The sequence below is a fragment of the Spermophilus citellus genome (assembly GCF_964194105.1).
Source record: "Spermophilus citellus genome assembly, chromosome: 11".
Lineage (NCBI taxonomy): Eukaryota > Metazoa > Chordata > Mammalia > Rodentia > Sciuridae > Spermophilus > Spermophilus citellus.
This window is the reverse complement of record NC_138192.1, coordinates 134,378,493-134,405,277: the sequence shown is the minus strand read 5'-3', so window position 1 is coordinate 134,405,277 and position 26,785 is coordinate 134,378,493. Positions and strand designations below refer to the sequence as shown.

Sequence of the window (26,785 nt, the reverse complement as noted above, 5' to 3'; positions counted from 1 at the left end):
CTGGATGAAGTGATGAGCTGTCTGTGCCCCTAGGAGTGGACAGAAGCTCCCTGAGCAGGAGCCTCGTCCAGGACTGTGATGATGACAGATGACCCTGTCTGCAGGTGGCCTCTCTTTGAAACAGGTTTATGTGGGCACCTTCTGCCAACTGTTTATTCAAGACCCAGAGAAAGGTCCTGGCTGTCCTTTCTCTCTTGGGGTGCCATGACACCAGGCACAACACACACAACCTAGTCCAGGGCAGTGTGCAAACCAGCCCAGGCACATTCAACTAGATCCCCCGCTACCCAATCCCAAAGTGCACCTGTCCTGGAGGATGCCTTCTGCCTTCACAGGTCTCAGGAGATGTTTCCTTTAAAGGCTGATTATTGAAAAGGAAAACAAGCATGAACATCAAAGTGGAAAGCTTAAATTTTAGCCTTGAACTATTTTTTCCAAAGATTGACACATCTCCTTTGAACATAAATTAGTGTCACTGAATTGGTAAATGCAAACTCCTGAAGAATAACTCCAGAACTTATAAAGCACAGTCGAGGAAAACACTTAAGAATTCCATTGGTATATTTCCTCAAAATGTTAATAAGATGAGGATTTAATTTGTTGATCATAAGATACAGTGATAGCTACATGCAGAGACCTTCACGAGCCTTATAAGTAGTCTTAAAATTTCTGGTAAATACTTACCTGTCTTATAAAACTTCAGTTAAATTAGAAAAGGGTAAGTGTCACAACAGGAATGAAAAGATGTATTTTTCTACATACCTTTGAAAACTAAAAATCCAAATGCTTATGATTTTTCCATGTGTGAAATGAATTGTACAATCCATACACTTATAAAAGAAATAGGTGATCATTTTTACGATTTACATATAAAAGAAAAATAAACCTTATGATACAATGTGATAGACCACTTCCCACAAAAGTCTGCTCACATACAATGTATGCAATTTCTGCAACGCACAAATCCTATTCACAGGGACAAAGCCATGAAAGGCGTGCAGCTTAACCTGAAGCAAACAGGGACCACTTGGGATCACCGCTGAGCCACTCAATTCAGTAGCAAAGAGACTATAAATACCTGAAGGACTGTAACCAACAGCCCCTCCCACCACAACCCGTGTGTCCTAGGAACTGGTCAAAAATAACTGCAAGATGCAGGTGGGAAGGAGAAGCAGCAGTGCCACCACAAGGTGGATCTCCAGCACCTGCTCCTGAGCCAGGCAGCTTGGGAGCCCACTGCCGCCCAGGGAGGGTTTGCTCTGGACCTAAAACAAGCTGTGCTGCCCTTGCTGACCCTTCTCAGCAATGCTCACGTTTGATGCAGACTCCTCAGTGGAGGGAGAAGGACCAGGATCCAGCCCTCAGGACCTGCAAGTGTAACTCCACACACAAACCCTTCCCACAGGAACTGAAGACCTTTGTATGCATTTGCAATATTGTATTTAAGTGGAAAACTAAAAAAAAAAAAAAAAAAAAGTTTAAAAAAAATTAATAACTTTGCTTTAAAAAGCAATTTCCAAAAAAAGTGGGTAACATCAAAAAATTTTAGGTATTGTTCCGTCCTCCTAAGTCTTCTTCTTGTGGCTTCTCCTGAGGGACTGTCTCTCAGGTACACAAGCCTGTGCAAGGAAAAGGAAGATGTTGCTGCCTCTCACAGAAGGGCTCCTCCTACAGGGACGCGGGGTTCTGCTCATGCTGACCGGGGACACCCAGGGCAAGGCCATAAGGAAAGCAAAGGTGTCCCTGTGGCAACTCCATACCAGAGAGGCTCTGAACAGCCACCTTGAAACCTCTCTTGTCCACTGTGAACTTGGAGGGCCAGATACACAAGCACAAGTTAACAGGGCCCAAAAAAATGACCTCATAAGGACGCCCATGCGCTCATGAAGAAGGAGAAAATAACCCGGCTTCGGCACACACCCAAGGACACGGACTCCCGTCCATCCTGCTCAGCTGGAAATCTAAAATATAATGTGATCGTTTTCAGGCCTCATTCTATGTATGAAGTGCCCATCAGAAAGTTCATGGTGACCCTTCGTTTGGGGTCTATGCAGTAAGCCCTGACTCAAAAACCAAAATAAAGAACATCTTCTGGTGCCGACACCGCTTACCTGCATGAGAATTCTGATACAGGACTAAACAGGCTACAGAGAAAGAGAGAACAGGCTTGCAAAAAACCTCCCACAAAGGTGTTCTGAAGAGCATTTATAAACAACGGGGGCTCCAGCCGGGAGGGGCACAGGCCTCCCGACACACTCTATGTGCAGGCATTTCAGAGCCCGGAAGCTTCCCGACGGCCACACAGCCCACAGTACTTCCTCCCGACGGAGGGCCATGCAGACACGGCACTTCCTCCCTGGAATCCTCGGCATTCACCTTCGCGACGTCAAGTTGATACTGTACACCATCTTCTGGATTTTCTCTTCGTTCTTGAGAATGTTGGCCTTCACAGCGCAGATCTTGTCCTGCTGGTCCTTGATCATCTGCTCCAGCTCAGCCAGCTCGACCTTCAGGGGTTCCACGGCACAGTCTGTGATACTAAGGGAGCACACCAGCGCACATCAGGCTGCCCTCATTTTAGATCTGCTTCTTAATAACCCCCAAAAGACAGCACAAGTCCACTTCTGTTGCATCCAAAGAAAAAGGGTACGACCTAAATCTCTGACCCTGATGACAAGAAGGAGGAAACCACTCACGTCTGGACAACGTTTATTTCGCATTTCTGCAACCCCTGCCACGGCCAAAAGAGAAGTCAAATAGGAGACTTACTAAAGGAGGCCAATGTTTCTTAAATGATGGGACTGAAGTCCTCAAATTATATACTTGACAGAGTCCCAGGGCTGGCCAAGAGGTGCACAGCAATTTCCCCATGGACACTAAGGACCACCATCTAGACCAGTCCCTTCCTGTCAGAGGACAGGAGGCCTCGCCACAGGAAGAAGCTTGCCAGGCCAGTAGGGCCTTCTGTGCCAGGCTCTCATCTGCTGCACTAAATAATGGGAGCGAGGGAACTAACATGACCTTGGGAAAGCTGAAGTCAAAACTAACCTTCCCTTTATGGTTTGTTGTTGTTGTTTGGGGTTTTGGTACTAAGAATTGAACCCAGAGGCACTTAACCACTGAGCCGCATCCCCAGCCCATTTTATTTTTTATATTTTGAGACAGGGTCTTGGCTAAGTTGCACAGCCTGGCTTTGAACTTGCAACCTTTCTGCCTCTGCCTCCTGAGCAGCTGGGATTATAGATGTGTGCCATCATGTCCAGCCCATTTTTTTTAAATATATATTTTTAGTTCTTGATGGGCCTTTATTTTATTCATTTATCTATATGTGGTGCTAAGAATGGAACCCAGTTTCTCACATATGGTAGAGCAAGTTATCTACTACTGGGCCTCAACCCTAGCCCCCCTTTAGGTTTTTAAAGCATAAAATACAAACTAAAATATACAACAAAGAAGAGCAATCGTTTTCTATCATAACGCAAAATCGGGTTTTGTAAGGAAGAACTGTCAAGAATGTTTTTTTCAAATACTTTAAATCAAAATGTAGGGGCTAGGGCTGGGCTCAGTGGTAGCACACTCGCCTGGCACTGGCTATTAATTCTCAGCACCGCAGGTAAATAGCCTCTACTCCCTCTCCAGGCTCCTCCCTCCTCTGCTCCCTTTCCAGGCCCCTCCCTCCTCTGCCCTCTCCAGGCCCCTCCCTCCCCTGCTCCCTCTGCAGGCCCCTCCCTCCTCTGCTCTCTTCAGGCCCCTCCCTCCTCTGCCCCCTCTTCAGGCCCCTCCCTCCTCTGCCCGCTCTGCAGGCTCCTCCCCACCTCTGCTCCTTCTGCAGGGCCTCTGCATGCTGCTTGTTCTCCATGTGCCACAGCTGCAGTTCGTTCTGCATGGCGTCCACATCTTCCTGGATGTAGTCCATAATCTTTCCCAGAGGAAGCGCGCTCTTACACAAGGTCTGAATGGACACTCGGAGCTTCTCGATCTCCTTGGAAACAATATCCTTCTCCTTCTTCCATGCTGACTCAAAGACAAAGGATTTCTCCTACAGTCAGGGAAGCCAGGAAAAGAAAGAAGTATCCTGAGTTGTAGGCAGGAGGGGGGCCGCTGGGCACACCACCACCGGGCTGGACAGATGGGCACAGCATAGTGACTGTGCTGGCTGGGGACAGTATCACTCCTAGGACACAGGGACCAACACAGCCAAAAGAGTAGATGTGAGGTGGCAGGCTCCATGGGAGCACCCAAGACAGGAAGGGACCAAACCTTCCCTTCTCAAAGGGAATGTGGGTCTGTCTGCACCTGTAAATTAATATATCTACTCTAAAAAAGTTGCAAAATATTTGCAAATCATAGTTTTAAAAAAGGCCTGTATCTGGGCTGGGGTTGTGGCTCAGCGGTAGAGCGCTCTCCTAGCAAGTGCGGGCCCTGGGTTCAATCCTCAGCACCACATAAAAATAAAATAAAGATATTGTGTCCATCTACAACTAAAAAATAAACTATTTTTTTAAAAAAAGCATGTATCTAATATCTGGAATATGCAGAGCACTCTCAAAACCCAATGGCAAAAAGGTAAACAAACGAGTCAGAAAATGGGCAATGCCAGATATTTCACTGAAGAGCACATACAGACAACTGTTCAAAGCGATCAGCTGTGGAGGACATCCAAGTTCAAGGCCAATGAGATTCCTATACAACCACCACAACGTCTGATAAAAAACTGTCAGCACGAGACACTGGTCAGGAGAAATGACATTCCGCTTGCTGCTGGGGGCATGGAGCAGCACAACCTGCTGGAAAGCGCTTGGCAGCTTCTGAAAAACTAAATGTGCAGCTACCATATGCTCTAGCGACCGTACTCCTAGGGGTTCAGCCAGAGCCATGACACCCTCTGTACACCCAGCCCAGACGCCCTGCAGGGGGTCAAGTGAACTGTGGAACACCATGGAATGCACCAGCAAGACAGGAAGGAACTTGGCAGGGAGCCAGCAGGACAGCTCTGAGGAGTCAGTGAGGAGGGTCCTGAGACACTCCACGACCCTGCACACCCCAGGCCCGGAGGACAGCCTGGCAGGGGCCCAGGGCTGAGGGCCGGGGAGGAGGGTGGGCTACAGTTCTGCAGAGTGCTGCCAAAGGGCAGGTGGAGAGGGCACCGCCTCCTCCACTTCCAACTGCAGAAGACTCTACAGCTCCCTCAAAGCAACATGCTCACTTTAAACAGGTGACAGTCAGGATGCTGGCTGACTAAAAGGGCTCACCACCACAGTCAACTGTTTCCCAAGGGGCAAGCTCACAGTCTTTATCACATACAAATTAGGAAATCTCCCTGACTTGGAAGACAAGTTAAAAATTCTATTAAGACCCACTCGCCGTGATGATGAGGTGGCCCCCATGTGTCGGACACTGTTGGCACTGACGCTGGCCGTTCAGGGCTGTATGTGTAACTGTCTCACAAAGCCATGGACTAGGACAAAGAAAGACACAAAGAACTCACTGGTCAACGCCCTCACACTGTGGGTCACCTGTCAAACCCTTCATATTTCTACATCATACACAACTCAGAACACTGAAGTTTATAATCCTTATTTTAAGATGCTAAGAATTTAAAACAAGATATACTTGGGTTGGGATTATGACAGTTTGTGAGACTCTTTTTTTATTATCTTAAAGGCAATGGATCATATTTCCACAGAACATTAGAATTCTGGAAACGTCTAAGCTTTCATTCAGATGAACTTGGCAGGGTAAAGATGGACAAATCAAGCAGTGACTATTTCCTTTAACAAGAACACACAACCCTCTGAGGACAGACTAGTTTTTTTAAATTTTTTTTTTTTTAGTTGTAAGTGAACACAATCAATATCTTTATTTCATTTTTTTTATGTGATGCAGTGCCTCACATGAACCCAGTGCCTCACATATGCTAGGCAAGCACTCTACCATTGAGCTACAACTCCAGCCCCAAGACTAGCTCTTATGTAGCTCATGTAGGTCTATTGGCAACTTTCCATATAAATGTAACCTTGTTTTAAAGAATTTTAATATGTATAGTAAAATTTAAGAATCTACAACCATACTCACCATACAGTAATTAAGTCATAAGAAATATTAATTTTTGGAAACAGAGTAAAAATACTGAAAATCCATCATTACACAAGATACGACCTAAACCAATCTAGAATGTAGCAGGTTCACGGGCGCAAGATGAGCGGTCAGGTCCTGCAGCCAGCCAAGCCATGCCGCCTCCCAACTCTAGGCCTTTGGAGCCTGACTTGATCTCTGTACTTCAACTTCCTCTTGATAAAATGGAAATAATATTTATCTTACAGGTAAGGTTAAATGGGATAATTAAATAAGCAGCTCCGTGCCTCACATGCAGAAGCCACCCACAGGCATTAGCTCTCACCGTCAACTTATCCCCAGGAAGAAGTCGAAGGCCTCAGCAGAAGCCCAGGCATGCTTTCACAAACCCCTAGCCACACAGCTCACCAGGCATGCCTGCAGTACTATGGTGCATGTTGAAAAAAGATTATTTATACTACCAACCTCCACCAACAGCTATATGTCCAGATCCAGATGGGTAAATTCTTTCAATAAAACACAATTTCCCACTGGGCAAGGAGGAAACTCACCCAGCAACCCAGGAGGCTGAGGCAGGAGGATAGCACATTTGAGGACACCCTTAGCAACCTAGTACGCTCTGTCTCAAAAAAAATTTTTTTTAAGCCTGCAAAAAGGGGAGGGGGCTGGAGATGCAGTTGAGTGTAAAACCCCTGGGTTTAATCCCTAGAATTACAAATAATAATAATAATTGACCTTTCTTAGTGACATGCTCCCTTCCCTTTCTCCATTTTAAAATAATATATAACCCCAGCTATGAAATTAACACCCAAACTCTTTTCCATAACAAAAGGTTTGATTCTGAGCTCTGAGAAAATCTGTTGTGAACCATGCAGAACTACCCACAACACCTTTTTGTGACACTCTTACCAGGGTTGTTTCTAAAAGCTGTTTCTAAAAATCATGCAGAGTAGCACCCATGTTTCATGGGGATGCAGACCTACTTTCCTGGCTCCTGCCTCCTTTTCCTGCAGACTAGAGGCTACTTTCTCAGCTGCCTCTGGCATGAAGGCCTCTGGCAAGTGTAAAAAGCAATTGGCTGAGTACTGCACACACCACCATGCACACCACTGCACACACCAACATGCACACCACTGCACACACCACCATGCACACCACTGCACACACCACCCACCATGTAACACCTTGCACACACCACTGCATGCACCATCATGCACACCACTACATACACCATGCACACCACTGCACATGTATCACACACACCCTGCACACACCACTACACGCACCATCATGCACACATACTGCACATGTACTGCACACACCCTGCACACACTACTGCATGCACCACCCTGCACATACACTGCACACACCACCATGCACACACACTGTACATACCACCATGAACACACAGCACACACCACCATGAACACACCTTGCACACACCACTGCACACACACTGAACACACCACCATGTACACACCACCATGTGCCTGCACTGCACACACCACTGCATGCACCACTATGCACACACCCTGCCCACACTGCACATACCACCATGCACACACTATCATGCGCACACACTACCATGCACACACTCTGCCTATGCCACCATGCGCACACACTGCACATGTACTGCACACACCCTGCACACACCCCCATGCAAGCAAACTATAGAAAATGCTTCCAAGATCTTTCTGGTGATCAGTTACCTACTGAAACTTAATGCTATTTGCATTTTACCACACACACGTGCCTCCAGAAATGTGGACAACTGTTTTAAGATTTTTAAATTTCCAATCATGTATTATAAGTCAGACAGATAAAAATGACCCAACTTAGAGACCTGTTCCAACTGCAATGCTTCAACTGAAGAACAGTGTCTTATGGTCTGGCCCTTGGGTATTGCCAGAAGTCTCTCTCACAAGCAGGTGGGGGCCACAAGGGAGGCCAGGCCTCTGCACTGCCCCCACTCTGCTGCCCTTGACTAGTCTGGCAAACCTAGCAAACAAAAGCACGATTAACTGGGGCACAGGGTAGTAAATCAAAAAGCATTTGCTTTAAACAACACACTTACCCTTGACCCCAGGGGCTGATTTTTACGAAGCCTGTCAAGAGTTCCTATTCCTCATCAACAGGAAAACCTGCATTCAGTTACAAATGAAAAGCTCGGGCCAACAGAACAATCGTGCTGTGTCCCGTTCATCCAGAAGTATCCCACCACCGAACGTCTCTGTGAACCAGACATTCACCTCTTGTGGACACAGATCACCCAGGACCTCTCCAACACAGGAACAAAATGGCCCCTAGGCAAACACTGCCACCTTTTGATGCACATACAGAAAAGCACATTAAGCATGAATGTTCAGTTTAACAGAGGAGTGAAGCGGAGAGCTGAGCTGTCACTTGGGCTAAGCACGCACACTTGAGCACAGGGTCTGACAGGGTCCGAGGCCTGCCCTTCAGCCTGCTGGAGGTCTGTCTGGCCCGGTGCTTGCCTGCATGCTTGTTTTACTTAGCAGGATACAAATGGACTCATGAGCAGAGAGCCCCTACCTCTGCCTCTTCTGCTCAACATTTGGTTTCTGAATCAACCACATAACTTGGATTCTGTTCACTGTACTGCAGAACAGTACTTCATTATGTGAATGAAACTCCATGATTTATTCACTCAGTCTACTGCTGGTGGGCTCTGGGGTTATTTTTCATGTAGGGCTTTTATAAAAAACAACTCTCACGATGTGCTATGGGAAGGGACAAGAAGCAGCACTGCCAGGTCAAAGGCATGTTTTTCATGACATGCTGCCAAGCAATTTTCTAAGATGGCTTTAGAAATCTATGTTGAATATTAATGAACCAATATTCCACTTCTGTGCATATGAGGGAGCCAGCGCCTTCCTCCTCCATCATTTCTGAACAACTTCAAGGGCAGCAGGTAGAACACTGCCACTCCATGTCCAGAACATGCTGTTAATACCGACGTCGGAGAAGATGGACAGAATGAGGGTACTGCCCAGACTGGGGCCAAACCCTGCAGGGGAACATCCCATCCCACCTCTAGAACTTATGTCCACAGTTATGACCTTGGGGCCTCATTTTCCTAACTCACTTAGGAACACCTCTCTCAGAGATCACTGCAAGGATTAAACAGAGTGATGTGGGCAATTCTGTGGTCATACTACGTACACTGTAATTGTCAGTTATTACCGTCATCAACATGTCGCCCACAGCTATAAAAAACCCATGGCAAACTTCCCCCAGAGGAGGAATGCACACAGAGTGAGTGTTAGACGTGAGCTTCACCCATGACACCTTCGGAGGTGAGGAAGCCACCTCTTAGAATTGCATGAGAAGAGCAGCAAGCCAGCAGAAGGTCAGATCATGACCCATCTTCAGGCGGGCCTTCCTGACGGCCTGGGAAATGGAAATGTCTTTTACAATCGTCTTATCAACGAAGGGTGACAGAATAGGCCACTTGAAATGTAGCACTTTGGCAGAGGATTACCTTGATCCAAAGGCAGCTAACAACAGGTGTGGGCCAGGTGCAATGGCACACTCCTGTAATCCCAGCGAGCAAGAGCTGAAGCAGGAGGAGCAAAACTCCTCTGTCGAGAGCTCCTATTCCTCAGCAACTTAGTGAGGCTCCGTCTCAAAAACATTTTCAAAAGGGCTGGGGTGTAGCTCAGTGATAAAGCACCCAAGGTTGATCCCCAGTGCCAAAAGCAAAAGGCTGCAGGTGCAGGTGCTCTGCTCTCCCCTCTTCTCCCTAGGAGGGCGATAAGCCCCCATGGGGAAGGCCCTTCCTGTTCCAGAGGGAAACAAGCAATCTTGTCATCAGAGATGGGAAGTGTCAAGGCCTAGGGGACTGTTGGACCAACCTCGTTAAAACAGCAGCAATCCTCCTCTGGTCCCTGTATGCTCTGCCTCCAGCTGAGTGACCTGGTACAGGTGTGTCAGTGCTACCTGCTTGCTGTGTTTTCATTTTCCTGTGGTACACCCATGTTCGTGTAAAAGCTCTGCATGCTTCTCTCCTAGTGCTGATCGGTGCTCTGCTCCCCTGCATCACATGGGAAGAGACTAGGTGACATGAACACAGTCCCCTCTACTGGGGAAAGGCAGTGCCCACTCCTAGCTAGAGCCATAGGAGCAAGGGCGGTGGCACTGTAGCCCAGGCCTGGCCTCTTGAACGTTCTCATGTACTCAATTCTTTTACACGGCCTTTAGATCATTTGCCTAATTCCAAACATCCATCGAACACTGACCAGAATTGCACTAAGTCTGTAAGATATTTGAGGAACACAACGTCCCTGTGATATTGAATTTCCCATGCGAACCATGGTGGTCCCGTGGCTTTATCTGGATCCTTCATATTTCCTGGTGACATTCTATAGCTCAACATGGTTACTATCAACTTCTCCATAAGCCGCACCTTGGGTTATCAAGCTGCGTTTCTGTTTCATGGAGAAACAGGGGGCGGAGGGTATTATTCATATTGTTTTTGACTGTTATCAATACTCACTTTTCTATGCTGATTTTGACACTGCCCATCTCTCTATTTTCTTCCTAAAAGTCAATGTTTTTGGCCAACTTACTTGGTCCACAGTGTCATCTCCACTTGAAGATGATCCAGTCTGCTGCTTTCTAGAACTGAACTCGTTTCTGTTGGTACTGGCTCAGCCTGCAGGTATCTCAGCAGAACTATGGCATCACCCTTGCTCCTGGGTCAGGTCTTCCAGCCCTGGATCCTAATGGATGCTGAGTCTTATATGAGCTATTATTTTTAAGAGAAAGTGCACTGAGTGGGGATTTTATTTGGCTTAAGAATAATTTCTTAGTTAAATGTTAGATAAGTAACCCACGAGTAGAAGATGCTGCCCAGCTGACCTGAGTGTTGAAACTGAAGCAGCTGACTTCCCGGATGAGGAAGCACAAATAGAATAAGGAAACATGGACAAAACTACCCCAGAAGAAAACAGACAGGTCGGTCCGACGGGGGACACAGCTTTTAATCCTAGAATGCATCCTCTTTCACTATTAATTACAAAATAAAACACAGGCTTTACAGAACAATGACTAGGATTCCTAACTTGTCAAGCTTCTTACCTTTGCTTAAGTGAAATCTCTAGAATCAGTTTCATAACGATTTTAAGGATCAGTAATCCTTTTAAAACAAATCCTTTAAAACCCCTTTTGTGAACAATCCTGGGCTGATTCTGGCAGCAAGGAAACACCACATGAACCCTGAGAGCAGATGCAGAGGAGACCCTCGCGGCCATCTCATAGGGCGAATTGAGCCCCAGGCTGAGCCCTCAGGGCTGCTGGGAGGGCATCCCCATACCCTGGTTCCCCATGGGGCGAGGAGGCTGACCGGCCGAGCTGGAGTCCGAGGAGGAGCGCAAGGCCCTTGGGCTGAGGTGGAGACGCTGCAGCCTCGCTAGCAGTCAACATGCCAACGGAGGAGGGCCACACACTAAGACCACCAGTGATCCCACAGACGGCAGAAAGGAAGGGAAAGAGGGGCAAGACCTGTGCGGGACAGGCGGGAAACAAAGGGCCAGATGAGACGGGCCCACCTACGTCAATGGCACTGCAGCACCAACAGCCCGACCTGGAGCAGCAGGCTCACAGAACCAGGCACACACGGCTGTGCAGAGCTGCTCAGCTCCACTACAGAGGCAACCAGTGGCCAGCAAGCAATCCAGCCAGAGGCCCAGCTCACAGGCATGAGAAGACAGTCAGGGGTCACAGCAAGCCAGATGGACCGGGACACCACTTCCAGGACCTCGCTTCAGGAGGCACTGAACAGGTGCCCCAAGTCAGCAGCCAAGATCTTCCTCCCAGGTCTCCCACCACAGCAGAGGCCTGACCTCCATCGTCCATCTGGGGCCTGGTGGAACTTCTGTGCGCCATGCCAAGGAGCAGCGTGTGCCCTCCAGCTGGACAGTGCTTGTCAAAATCTAAAGTAGATTGTCAAGTAACAGGCAGCTTTTTCAAAAGCACATGTGGACCACCCCATGGGGTCACAGGGGCTCACTGTCCACAGCCCTTACAATCTAGTGAGGAGGCAAGCTCACCCAGCTCGATGGTGCTGCCAGATAGACACCCGAGGGCCAGGAACGATAGGGATCCTGTGCAGGGGGGCAGGAGCAGACTCTCTGAGCCAGTCACAGCAGCTGGGCCTATGCAGGGCCAGTCGCATGGAGAGTGCCAGAGAAGGTCTGCCAGGCCTCTCCACTCCTGACCACAAGCCCCGAGGGCAAGTACCACTCAGCAGTGAGTGACCACAAACCCCTGGGTTCCTGAGGGTTAGGTCTGCAAGTTGCTAGTAACTGAGAAGCATCTGAGGCGGTGACCTGGGGGAGACCAAAACGTGTACCCAGCCTCAGGCCTCATGTTCCACCAAACCTTGTAGCCCCAGGTTGCTGCTCAGACTTAAACAGTTCTAGCTTCCAGGAAAAGTCAAGAGTCTTAATTAATTTACAAATATAACCTTGATTCTAAAACCTCTGACCACACACAAAACAACCTGAAAACTCTAGGTCAATTCCCTGGAACGTAGATATGAAGCTCTAGTTTAAAGCATTGTACAAGCAAATTTCGTGACAATATGGATAGAATTGGAGGATATAATGCTAAGTGACCGGACCCCCAGAAACAAATAAAACGTCCCCACTGCTCTGAGGAGGCTGAACAGCTGGACTCAATATAGAGAGCAGGGTGAGGCTACAGAGGCCAGGCGACGGGGAGATGACGGGCAAAGGAGGGCAAATTTTGACAGGAGGAATAAGAGTTTTTGGTTCTATAACACAGCACAATGAAAAGAGTTAATAATTGTGTTAATAATTTCAAAATTTCCAAAAATAAACTTCAAATGTTCTCACAGCAAAGATTAAGTATTTGAGGTGACGGATATGTTAACTGCCTTAATTATCCCACATTATATTCATAAAGCATAACATCACTGTGCCCCATAAATAGGCACAGTTATAAATCATCAAACCATAACTTAAATTAGCAAATTACACAACTTCATGCGCATGAGCAACAGGTGGCGCACAGCAGATGCACTAGGGCTGCACAAGCAGCTCAGCAAGAGCAGCCAGACCCGGAGCGCCATGGCGGCCAGCATGCAGCTGAGGCCGCAGGCGTCGTCGGCTCTGAACTGAAGGGCCCAACGGCCCCCCACAGGGCAGGCCACTGCCAGGACACCAGCTGGACAGAACGGCACCTGCAGTCGTCAAGCCTGTGTATGACTGCGGAGGCACACAGACCAGGACCAGCAAGTGTGACTCAAGAGACCATGGGACCGCAGCACAGAGAGAGGAGCCAGGGACCTGGAGATGTCAGCAAAAGGAAACAAAGGTGACAAAGCCAGCACCCCAGAAAGACTAAGAAACCACCCCCTGGAAAAAGAGGTTTGAGAAAAAGCAGGGGGTGATGCTGTTCATAAAGGGCAGACGGAGTTCCGCGCGGGTGTGGGCTGCGGACTCCATGGCGCGGCCTCTCCATCAAGAGCCTGTGCTTCCAGCAAGCCAGAGGGGACAGCCAAGGCTGAGTCACAGGCACCGCGGCAGTGAGGGCGGCCCAAGTCCCACAGAAGCAGCAGCAAGCTCCAGGTGACTCCACGCCCAGGCGGCAGCATTCTGAGTGCCCCCAGGGCAGAGCAGGAGCACCCCATTCCTTAACCCTGGTCCTCCTAGGACACCCTGGGCCACCTCACTCATGAGAATGAAGGAAAACTACCCATCGGCGGCAACAAGAGCCTAAGCGTGGACAAAAAAGGGTTTATCCACTTTTTTGGTTTATCCCAAGGACACAGGACAGCTCAACATCACGGGAGCCGGGAAGATCGCTCCCTGGACCTGGACAAAAGGCAGCACACGCGGCGTCGCAGTCAAGGTGGAAAAGCTCTTGATGACACTCGACACTCACGACAAAGCCCACGCTGGGGAACAGACAGCACTTTCTCAGCTGGTCAGTTTCTAAACGCTACAACAAAAATACCAGAAAGAGGTGAATTCCAGAAGCTTTCTCGTCAAGAGCCAGGAAAGAAAGGAGGCTGCCCTCCATCACTGCGCTCTACCTGCTGTCCTGGAGGCCCGGCCCCAGCAGCTCAGTGCAGAACAAGGAGCAACCGTGGGCCTAGACCTGGAAAGGTGTGGGCCAGGGGACTCTGGAAGCACAAAGGCCTGGGTCCCAAAGCCGGATCTGCTACTCTCCACTCGTGAGGCCCCAGACAAGGTCCCTAACCCTAGTGCCCCAATTTCAAAGTGGGGATAAGGTTGGGGCCCACAGCTCACTATCATCTGTGCTACTGCCCACGGGGTTCTTAGAGCAGAGCCTGGCACGCAGCACTCTGAGATGTCACACACAGAAAACACAGAGGAGCTGACAGACTCCACTCTGCTTGTCAAGGACCCAGCTGTCACAGCAGCATTTCTACCCCAGCAACACAGGCAGTGAGCAAGTTTACACAGCAGTATCTCCAACAGCAGAGAACAGTGCAGTGCAGACATAGACCTAACCCAAGACAGGACCGGCTCTGGAGAGGGCTGCTCAGCATCAGCCAGGACGCCTAAGAAACAGGGCAGCCCTGCTCAGGAACACGCCAACGGGAACCCAGGGGCCTCGACGGCACTCCGCAAGCTGGTCACAGAATTCACATGAAAATGAAAGGGCCAGGGATCGCCAAAGGACAGCTACAAGGAACTAGAAAACAAGGCTTTGCTACCAAACACAGGTCCTATTTAGAGGCGACAGTGCTGAAAGCAGGCTGTGTCAGCGCAAGGTGGTGGACAGCGGGAACTAGGCCTGTAGAACCCAGAGTGAAAAATGGTTCTCACCCTTAACAAACAGTCAAAAAAATATTTTGAGATAATACTTGTGACACAGAAAAGTAAAGAAATTCACCTTTCAGTGTCCGTCAGTAAATAGAGCTCTACGGCACCCGGCCGCTCTCTCTCAGTGACAGAGTGGCTTCTGCAGGATGCTGCAGCCTGGACTGGTTGGCGCGTCCCCCAAGGCTCCTATGCTGACATGGAGTCCTGCTGTGAGCTCTCAGAGCGCAGAAACTCAGTGCGGCTAAGAGCTCAGAGACGGGCCTTCGGGAGCAGGCAGGATCACACAGGCCACTGGAGTAGAGCCCCAGGACAGATCCCAGCGGCCTTCCAGGGAGGGGACAGTGCTCTGACAGAGTGACGCCCTGCACCGCCTCACCGCTCCGCCAGCGAGAAGCCAGTGGCAGATGCAGCTCCCCAGCCTTGATGAGAACTCAGGACAAAACAACCTCTTTCCTGCCTGCTGTCCCCAGCTGGTGACACCACACAGCAGAAGCGCAGGGCCACAGACAGCGAGTGCTCTCGCAGCAGAAGCAGTTACCCCCTGAGCCTGCGGGGAAGAGGGGTGCTGGCCTCTGGGGTGGAATCCAGAGAGACTCCCCACGTCCACCCCCACCCTGCCTCGGAGCTCCTCACACAGCAGAGGCCACACTGCCCCTTGGGATGGAGAGCAGGGGAGACGCTGCCCTCGGTGTGGAAAGCAGCGGAGACGGGCTGCTCAGGCCGGGAAGAGAAGGGCAGCTGCACCGAGCGCACCAAGTGCAGCCCAGGCGGCTGCAGGGCACGGCCTGCAGCGCCACACGGAGCCTGGTGTTCCTAGGGAGTCATGTCCCTGACGTCAGAACAGAGGGGTCTGTGGAAGGGTTTCTTAACTAAGACGCAAAGTGCATCAGCCACAAGAGATGGGGAAGTTTTGACTAGATTAACACTAAGAACCCAACCAACAAAAGACACATCAAGTGAAGAAAGATCTCTGAAACGAGAGACGCTCTTGTGGGACCGGGACTGGGGCTCAGGCGGCACAGTGCTTGCCTAGCATGTGTGAGGCACCGGGTTCCATCCCCGGCAACACATAAAAAAAATAAAGCAAATAAAATAAAGGTATGTGAAAAAAATAAAATAAATAAAAAAGATGCTCTGTGTGGCTTTCCTCCCCTGATTCCCGTTCCCTTGAACCATCTCTTAGCAGTATGTCACTGCCGTGAAACCATCTTTTCAAGAGATCCATTCTGTGTCTCATCAGTCTTAATGCTCAATTTTAATTCATTTCCTCTGTACCAATGCTGCCCTAAAGAAATGTGATATTTATCTAATTTATATGCTTAAATAATTTAATTTTTTCTACTAAAATAGAAACTTTATTTAATCCAAATTTATCCAGAATATTGTTTCAACATATCATCAAGATTAAAAATGCCTAGTGAGCTGTTCTGCATTCTTCTCTTCCCGGGTCTCTGAGCATGTTGTATATTCACACAGGAATACCTGCAGGTTGGACCAGTCACGTCTCAGGTGCCCCATGCCATGGCCAACAGCCAGGAGGGGACAGGTCTACTGTGTGTCTCTCCCAAGGAGAGGGTCAGGAGCTCCTCTTTGGTCCTTTGGAATCTCTGAGTTATCTAGATTCACTGTGTCTTCCAAGCAAGTTTTCCTAATAAGCATCCAAGAGCCACAGTGTTTGGAGACCCTGCGTGACTGGGTGACTGGGTGCACCCTCCACTGCAGTCAGGAGGTCACCAGCGGCAATAAAAGACAATCCTGGGTACACTCCAAGCAGACCTGACTTGTGTGCTTTTGAAAAGAGCCTGGCCTTGGGGTCTTTTTCTATACAGTACAGTTGCAAGACTATTTTTCTGTTTGCTTTTAAAACAAACAATGATATTGCCAACACTGAGCTCCCTTTCCCCCGGAGCAGGAGAGGCCCCTGCCTGTGAAGGGCAGACTCATGGCAATGATGCCCTCTCACTCTTCACAAGTACCAAGTACCAAATCCCCGCTAAAGAAACATGCTTTTTATTTTTTTTTAAGGGACCTCATGAAAACAGAAGGGAGGCCCACAGAGCGGAGGAATGGGTCGGGGAGGAGAGGGCAGGGCAGGGAGGCCTGGAGAGTCAGGCAGGTCAAACGGTTATATGTGTGTGTACGATGACTCACAGTGAATGCCACTGTCACACATCACCAAACTGTGTGGCCACAGTCACCGCAAGGTCATGAGAGGCACCAGGTTGGAGCCAGGGAGACCCAGCCAGGCCAAGTGCGCTAGGGACATAGGCCCCCTTCTGGGTGGCTGCATCTCTGGGCCATTCCTTCTAAATTCTCCTTTCTAATGTTTTAACAACTGCATGAGCCTCACTGGTACCTTCTGAGGTCTCCCTACTCTGCAGACCAGAGAGGAAATCTCAGCCAGGGAGGACCCACCCGTGCCTACCTGGGGACGAACCCTGCGCCCAGGGCCCAGGCTTCTGGCTGCCCCCCAGAACCCTCCGCACACCCCACACTGGCTTCACCTGCTTTCCAAGGTCCGTTTGCCTACCGCTGGTGTGAGTTCTAATCCTTACCAACTGTGTCCCACCCACAGGCCAGCAAGTCACCCCCAGACCTCTTCAATCACAGTCTACACCATACAGTGCCCCAACTGCCAGCCACGACCCATTAGACTCAAGGTCCTGTGTGAAGCAGAATAAGGTACTGATGGGATGAAGGCCAGGAATGACCCCTGGACACACAGACCCAAGTCTAGAAAACAGAAGGGTCAGTATGACGGATATTTCACACTGGCATTTGAGTAAAAATCATCTTTGTTCATCCCACGAGCACTCACCAAGTAAGCGCCCTAAACAGAGGATGACTCGTCAACCTGACCCTGGTGAGTTACAGCCCGTCACCTGTCCATGCAAGAGCTGTGGGCCACGCTCGCACACGACGTGCTCTCCAGGTGCAGCCTGCACCTCCAGAGGCCGAGCTCCTCGAACACCTCACAAAGCTCACCGGCAAAATATTCCAGTGGCTTCCAGACCTTTCTCGTCTGTGGTATACCCATGGCATATGCCTATAGTTCTTTTAGTGAGGCACTGAGTTTGAACCTTAGCACCACATAAAATAAATAAATAAATAATTTTTTAAAATCTCCAAATAACTAACAATCCTTCTCCATACCACTCACAATTAAAATTGATTTCGTGGCTCCCCAGCCTGCTGCTGACCTCTCCCTGTGGGCAACTGCCACAGCACAAGGCCCCTTTTACTTCCTTCACAGAAATCTCAATGGAAACAATATTCCTTGCCGACAAAACGTTCTGGTAACATTAAGACCACAGATAAACCAGACCAAAAGGGACAGCTCTGTGAGGTGAGGGCTGCAGTGGAGGGGACCGGGGAGCACCTGGCCAGGAGGGTCGAGCATCCGTGGTGAAACTGCACCCCCTGGCGGCAATAGTGAGAAGGGCCTGCCGATCTGAACAGAGGCCCAGGGCAGACAGACCAGGGAAAATCCCCGAAGGCTGTTTGCATGTACACAACACACCTGTCTGCAAAGGGTCACACTCACCGGGGAGTGGCATGTATGGCCTCCAGCACACTCTGAACAGGGCGCAGCTCGCCAGCCCAGAAGCCAGAGGACAGCGCAGCCCCAGAACTACACCAACACAGGAAGCAGCCCGCCAAAGAGCCTCTCCAGGGCCTACTTCCCAGAAGGAGCGATGAGCACCTGGCCCTTACACCCACTAGGGGCAGATCTGAGCTGAGAGCAGAGACGCAGGGGAAGACGAGACACGACCCAGAGGGAAAGCAAGCCAGCAGCCCACGCGACAACCACTGGCCACGGCTCCAAGGCTCCTCTGTTCACAACCTTCAGAAGCAGGACCTTCTACAGCACACAAAAAAATCCACAATATAACTGCTTTTTGGGTTGTTTTTCAAAAACTTAATTGGGGGGAAATGCGCACAGAAGCTGATATCTTAATATTTATGAGGTTACTACTTCCTCTTGAAAGGAGAGTACAGAAGTCAGGAGAATGAAGAAAACACTTAAAGCATCTGGTCCACGTATTCATTCTAGAACATTCTGTTCAAGTCCATTGGCACAGGGAGAAACAGTTTCTCTTCCTGTGCAGCTCCAAAGGCAGCTGGAGACACGCCCAGATCACAGACATGTATTTCCCCCCAAAGCCCTGAGCCAACCGGCACCCCACAGCACGCGCCCAGCAGAGGAAACGCTCACGACTCGAGGCAGAGGCACCTAACGTGGGGAGGGGGCTTCTGGACCTCAGGGGATGCAGCCACGCCCCGCAGGACCGTCTTGGCCCTGCCTCCCTGGGAAATCCAGGGTACCGAGTCCGGGGCTCGAAACGTGGCCAGAGAGAGGCGTGCATCGCAACGTGCTTCGAGATGTTTATGAAACCAACCATGAACTAGGCCACAAAGCAGTCTTGTCGATTCCAGTAACTTGACACCATCGATAAGGACATTTTAAAACTGACACCAAAAAGCTAGAAACAGACCCCCTGGGCACCCCCATGCTGAAGCAGGAGTGATACCAAGGTACTCAACACCAGGACTCCTAGTTTTTACCTCTCAATGTCAGTTTACTATCCAAGGAGTTTAAAAGGCAGGGATGAAGCCTGCAAGAGACGCACAGCCTCAGACACACTTGCATTAAGAGGACAAGGACTAAAACTCAAAGAGCCAATTGTCCTATTCAAGCAGCTAAAAAAAGTAAACAGCCAAAGAAATTTAAAGGAAAACAAAGAAGTTAATGAAATGAAAACAAAAGTGAATATCCACAAAACCAACAGTTCACTCTTTACTACAAAATGTCTATTTTTTTTTTCCCCAAAATCTCATTGAGGAATAAAAACACTGGATATTTGGAAGAAAAGGGAATGGCAGCTTCAGGGAGGACCCTACAGGCACACTTCCAATGTCCCATGTAAGATATGAATGAAACGAGATTCCTATACACACTGCAGAGGCGCAGCCGGTGGCCCGCTCTGCTCTCTGACGCCCTCTTGCCAGTTTGTGGCCTGCAGGGGAGAGAGATGCCACTGCAGAGACCCCAGCGGGCCAGACAGCAGGCTCCTCCGTGACCCCCGCGCCTTGCATGACCAGTGTCTGCGTGCCCAGCACTGAGGAACCCTGCCACGTCCAGTGTGTGGCAAAGGGCATCCTGATGGCTAGCAATGTCCACAGATTCCTGAAACAAAAAGATTCCACTTCATGGTCTCCTTTGTGACAAAGTTCTAAGCTAAATAATCTAAGTGGAAGTAGAATATATAATTTTAAAAAAATATCCTAGAGGAGGAGGGCTCACTTCCCCTCCTTTTCCTCTTTCTTGCTGGCTGAAATACAGTCTGACAGCTGGAGCTGGGACAGCCATCTGACGAGGTGCCCTAAGGAATGGAGACTGTGCAGAAGACAGCCAGGGCTCCGCCACCTGGATTATGGTCCCCAGAACCCGACTCACGAGGTAGCATTCTTTCCACCTCCTTGAAGCAATCATTGTTTCAGATATTTCTTCCACTTGTAGGTAAGTCTGATCTTAACTGACTCAGATACTACTTACCAAAATAAACCCAAGAAGAAATGGGAAAATGGAATATAACCACTAAAGAAATAAGTGTGGTAAAAATGAAAACAGAGCAGTTTGGGAAGACAGAAAAGCCACCAGATTAAGACTCCAGCACCAGGAGAAGAGTGAGAAGAGAGGCCAGCAGGGGACACGGAAGGGGGGCCAGCAGAGAAGGCACCAGACCAGGCCACGACCGGGAAGCCGAGCGGAGAGGCAGCAGGTCTTCTGACGACCTCGTTAGGTGAGGACTAAGAAGGACACCAGAGGCAACAGCAAGCAGGTCCAGTCCACTGACCTGGAGAAGGTGAGGGACGCGGAGCAGAGGCCAGACCTCCGCAGGGTGGGCTGGAGGGAGGACGGAGGGGCAAGGCTCAGCCGCAGGGAAGCCCTCGGCGTCTGCTCACAAGGAGGAGGCGAAGCAGTGGAGCAGAGGGCACCCCCCCACCCCCCCCACCCCCCCACCCCCCCACCCCCCCACCCCCCCCCACCCCCCCCCCCACCCCCCGGGCTGGCCCTGCGATTCCCTCCAGCGGCTGCAGGGCTGCTGCTCTGACTTGAGGTTTGGATCCACTCTAGTTGGTTTCGTGCAGGGTATAAAGTGGCTTCACTGTTCCATGTCTGGATATCCAGTTCCCCAGCACCATTTGTTAAAAAGCCTATTTTTCCTCCAACATAATATTTTTGGCACATTTGTCAAGGATCAGATGGCCATATCTACCTGGCTTTGTCCAGCTCTCCTGTTCCATTGGTCCTCACGTATAAAGAACTTTAAAAACTACTGAGCCCAAGAGGGATGGCTTCTAAACCTCATCCCGACCTACTCCAGGTCTCTAATGCAGTCGGATACTTCTGACGTGAGCCTGCCACATCTTCAGTGTGCCAGCACTCCTTCAGATAATATTTCTTCTGCAAGAACCACCCTTTCTTCCTGTCCACCAATCAAGCACCTGTGCACACTAGAAACCTTTACATATTTCTTCCGGTGAAGCCCATTCTACCCACTCTGGGAAGAACTAGTCTTTACCTCTGCAACTCCACAAGTATTTGTCCAAACTTCTATTAAAATACTTAATCTTGTTTAAAAAAAAAAAAAAAAAAAAACTTTAAAAACCTCATACCAAAAAACAACCCAACCGATAAACAGGCAAACGAACTATACAGACATTTCTCAAAAGCAGCAATACAAATGGCCAACAAATACAGGAAAAGAGGTTCACCATCCTTAGCAATCAGGAAAATGCAAAGCAAAACTACCCTGAGATTCCATCTCCCTCTAGTCAGAATGGCAGCCATCAAGAATACAAGTCACAGCAAACATTGGCAAAGATGGGGGGAAAGAGTACACTCGTGCTTAACTAGCAATTCAGTAGTTTAGAAGTAATAACTAGTAATTTAGAAGATGTGGGTAAAGGGTACACTCACGCTTAACTAGCAGGGCTGCAAATCAGTACCAGCACTCTGGAGGGCAGCATGGAGATTTCTCAAAAGACAGGAAACAGAGCTACCAAGGAACCACTGATCCGGTCCTGAAAACCAGGGTTGGGTCCTCATTCCTCCAGTGTTGAAAGTCAAACACCCGAGAAACACTGGAGCAAGAAAACAAGTTTTATTCAAGAGACAAGAGAGAGAGAGGGGGACTCCTCTGGAGAGGAGGGTCCAGGGCTGGTGCCAGGCAGTGGGGGTGTCTTGCCCCTTATAGATTTCAGGTTTCCTGTCTTCTCGAGCCTATGTGAGCAAAGGGCAGGGGCTGACCGCTCGTGTGGGGACGTGCGACCTTCCCTCCCCAGAGGCAGGCAGCCTGGTGCTGGGAAGTGCTACCTACCCACTTCCTTTTCCTTGATTATCACCAACCTGCCCTTTGCCCGTCTCACCACCATTCGGCCCAGCTATCTCACTCCTTGGTATTCATCCAAAAGAACTAAAATCGGCACACTTTAGGGATACAGAGATGGCAATGTTCACAGCAGCAAAATCCACAAGAGCCAAGGTTGGAACCTGCCATCAACAGAGAAGTGGAGAAAGGAAATGTGGGCTATTGACAGCGGAGCTCTACTCGGCCACAGGGAGGAGGAGAGCATGGCACCTGCAGTAAACGGGTGGCATGGAGACACCACGCCAGGCGAGATGAGCCAGACTCAGAACGACGAGGTGCAGTGTCGGCCCTCGAGTGGGAAAGCCAGAGAGGAACTAGGCATCTGAAGAGGAGGAGCCCAGGAAAACAGGAGTGAGAACAGTGCAGGAAAGGAAGGGCACTGGGGGGGAGATGGGAAAGGGCGGGAACTGCAGGTGATGGTGACTTCATCGCGTGGTGTGGTGCACAGACGTCTCACAGTGAGCTGCACTGTACATGTGACCACAGAGCACCAATCCAAACACAGTGGACAAAGGAAGACCAAGAGAGAGGAGGATGGGCTGAGGGGGGAGGAGGAGGAAAGCGGAAGAACTGGGGCCTGAGATGGGGTGGATCATGGCGCATGCGTTTGTAAATAGTCAAAATGAACTCAATATTACGGGTAACTATAACATACGAATAAAGACATTTTTAAAAAAAAAACACTGTAAGAGAGGCTAGCGCTGTGGCTCGGTGGCAGAGCACTTGCCTGGCATGTGTGAGGCACTGGGTTCAATTCTCAGCACCACATAAAAATAAATAAAAATAAAATAAAGGTCCATCAACAACTAAAAAAATATTTAAAAAATAAAAACACTGTCAAGGAAAAGTCAAGCCACAGGCTGGAAGAAAATTTATCTCCTAAAGAACTTGTATCCAAAATATATAAATTTTCAGAACCCAATAAGAAACAAACACCCTAATTAATACCCGGCTAAAAACTTGGACACTTTGGGCTGGGGATGTGGCTCAAGCGGTAGCGCGCTCGCCTGGCATGCGTGTGGCCCGGGTTCGATCCTCAGCACCACATACAAACAAAGATGTTGTGTCCGCCGAGAACTAAAAAATTAATATTAAAAATTCTCCCTCTCTCCCTCTCCCTCCTCTCTCACTCTCTCTTTAAAAAAAAAAAAAAAAAAACTTGGACACTTTACCAAGGAAGACGTAAGATGGCAAATAAGCACATGAAAAGACTTCAACATCATAAGCCCTTAAGGAAATGCAAATATAATCACGAAAAACCCCGACAACGGCCATACCCAGCCACGACAGAGAGGACCTGGAACCCCCGCAGCCAGGGGAGTCTAAGGTGCGCAGCACCTGGGAACAGCTGGGCCGCTTCTTAAAAAGAAACTTCACGCACCCTACGACTCCGCAGTCTCGCCCCGAGGCTCCAAAACGACAGGACGGAGGCACTGACCCAGAGGCAGTCCACAGCAGCTCTGTCCCTCCCATAGGAGCAGCCCCGTCACTGCCCGCACACAGACCCACACACCGGACACCCTATGGGGGCGCCCTTACTGCTCGGCGGAACAGGGAACGACTGCGGGTCCATGCTGCGATGCGGGCACACGGGAAAGTGACTGCAGAGCAAAAGAAGCCAGGCTCGCCCCAACAGAGCACACGTCCCTGACCTTGTTCACACAGTCCAAGGACACGCAGACGTCAGCACAGCTACAAAAAGCCAGGGACTGGGGGGCAGGGGACAAGGAGGCAGGTGGGAGGCAGTCCGTTCTCCAGCCACCTCCTCTGGAAAGAGACATGCCGCCCCTGGGAGGGAAACCTTTACTGTGGTCCTTGGAGGAGCTCAGTGGCCACATCTGGCAGCTCTACATGTGGGCTCACCTCTAAAGCCAGGGTCAGCAAACGACTGCCCACAGGCCGCCCTGTTCCTCTGGGCAGTCCTGCAGAACACAGCCCCTACATTCACCTCCACACGGCTGCCTTCGCCCCCCTGGGCTGGAATGGCTGCCACCACAAGGCTTCATCACCTGATGTGATGACCATCTGGCCCTTCAAGAGTCTACTGACTCCTGCTCAAAGAAACGTGCTCTGCGTGCCAGACACGGGCACACTGTTGACAGCAGCAGCAGTACACCCACGCGTGCATCGATGAAGATGAGTAAACCAGCCTTCAACTACAGTGATACACTGACCCACAGGCGTGGAAACAGGGAGAGCCTCAAAACACGTCACCCGAAGAAAGCCACCTGCACCACGTGACATCACAACGTAACAGCACCAAGTGAGGCAGCCTCAGGGGAAAGCAGAGGGCAGCGAGGCGGCTAGGGGCTGCCCTCCAGAAAATGGGGCAAAAAGCACTTCAACTTCTCCCTTATTTAAAACAAAACTGACCAAAATGTTTTAAGAACAAATTAAACTTAAATCTGATATTTATCAATATCCTAGAAAACCAGAGAGAGGTTTTCTGCGGGCTCCTCCCCACCCAGCTGCACATCACCCCACCTTCAAATAGCTGACTGAGCTTTCTCAAACCAACAGATATTCATGAAACAAAGACAACTTCCCCTTTTATCTTCTGAAGTTAAGTGATTTACCAATGTGAAATTTACCCTTCAAAGGAGGCCTGAAACAAAGTCCCAGTATGCTTTGTACAAAAAATGGAGCTAGCCAGGCGCGGTGGCACACGCCTGTAATCCCAGCAGTTCAGGAGGCAGAGGCAGGAGGATTGAGATTTCAAAGCCAGCCTCAGCAACAGCGAGGTGCTAAGCAACTCAGTGAGACCCTGTCTCTAAATAAAAAGCAAAACAGGGGGCTGGGGCTGGGGCTCAGCAGCAGCGCACTGGCCTGGCACATGTGAGGCAACACATTTATATGTGAGTCTCAGCACCACATATAAATAAATAAATAAATAAAGATCTATCAACAACTAAAAAAAAAAAAAAAATACAAAACAGGACTGGGATGAGGCTCACTGGCTGAGCACCTCTGAGTTCAATCTCCAGTTAACCCGCCCAAAAAACCACAGCTATAAAATCTAAACCAGTGGGCACCTGAAAGGCACCTTCATGAACAGACCGGAGGGATGACCCTGGGTTTCATCGCTAGGGACATCTGGACGCCCTGGAGCAGAGGCACAGGGCTGTGGCGGAAGAGAGTCCGTGGCAACAGAGGACTGGGCGAGGCCTTGCCCCACATGCTGCTGCAGAGGGCGCCTCCAACGCCAGCTCACGGGTTGTTTCAGGCCATAACTTCACAACTGGACATTTTAAGCAGGATTTTCTGAAACGAATAACCATTAATTTGGGAGGAAAAACAATGTGTGTGCACACAGCCCTGTGTATAAAACTTTTGGAGTCACTGGCTGATTGACTATCCAAGAAACTTCTGTTTACACACATGCAAAATCATTCTGTTTATAGTGACTGAAAGAGAAACCCAGACGTGACATCACGCCACCTGAGCAGCACGTGCTCACCCCGATGGTCACATGCCTGAGGATAAACAGCAGTGGTGCACAGGAGGCACGGGTCCCCACAAAACCATATCGCACTTCTGTAAGGACGACCTAGGAGCCAAGGCCAAACAGAGCACACACTCGCTGCCAGGCGGGCACCCCGGCTCATCCTGCCATCAGCTGGGGCAGGCCTGGAGAAGGGTGGGCAAGGCTGGAACAGAACCAGCCCTGGGTCCTGGCTCCAAGGCAGTGGGATGCCAGGCCAGGAAAGCGCCCCACTCAGAGAGAACCCAGACTTGCACCCTCCCAACCGGGGACGAGCGGACAGACGCATGTGGCTGTATGGGCAGGCGCCACTGGTCATCACAGCACTGGAAGTGCCTCTGTTTAGAAGTAAACGTGTGAGACAGACTGCTAAGGTGCCAACAGCTACAGAAATCGTTCCATTACCTTCTCTCCAGGTTTGGGTGATTGCTGCAACTTCTCATAATCTTTCTTAGTCTCCAAAATTTTTTTCACAAGTCCACCTGTTGAAAATCAGTGATTTTAGGTTAAAGATATTCTCTGTTCCAAGAAGCTATTTCCAAATGAGTGGGAGGGTGGGAAAAATACTAAATTCTATACTAAAAAGTTTCAAATAATCTATTTGATGAAGCTAGTCTACGAGAGAATGGTACAGCAGCTGGTATTGGAAATCAACTATAAAACTTTAAAGTCTAAGAAATCAGCTTCTAGAAAGGGGAAAGCTTTGGAAATTAAATAGATTTTCTTTTCTACTTCCAGAGTCAAGAAGTATTAGATTAACACCACAAAACATGACCATCTATTACAAACATAGCAATTCCAAATTATTTCTAAGTACTGATACTTATATATATATAAGAATACTACATTTCTTTTAGAATTACAGATGGGATATATATCATACAAAAAATCATTTTCTTGAAAATATTATTCTACCTGACACACATCATTATGGCACTGACTGAATACATCACACA

At 49.4% G+C, this 26,785-nt stretch overlaps 1 protein-coding gene across 10 annotated transcripts in view; it reads right to left on the bottom strand.

The window, feature by feature from the left end:
* Window positions 1-495: 495 nt before the first annotated feature.
* Window positions 496-26,785, bottom strand: part of TRAF3IP1 (TRAF3 interacting protein 1) — a 56,901-nt gene continuing 30,611 nt past the window's right edge. For 3 of the 10 annotated variants that reach the window (XM_081260978.1, XM_081260982.1, XM_081260983.1), the window contains 3 exons: window positions 26,235-26,311; window positions 3,816-4,039; window positions 1,626-2,538 (listed from right to left, as the gene is read on the bottom strand). In XM_081260978.1, the coding sequence (XP_081117104.1) occupies window positions 2,373-2,538; window positions 3,816-4,039; window positions 26,235-26,311 (467 nt within the window). In that variant the 3' untranslated portion in view covers window positions 1,626-2,372. The other 7 variants (XM_081260980.1, XM_081260977.1, XM_081260985.1 and 4 more) reach the window with 7 other exon arrangements.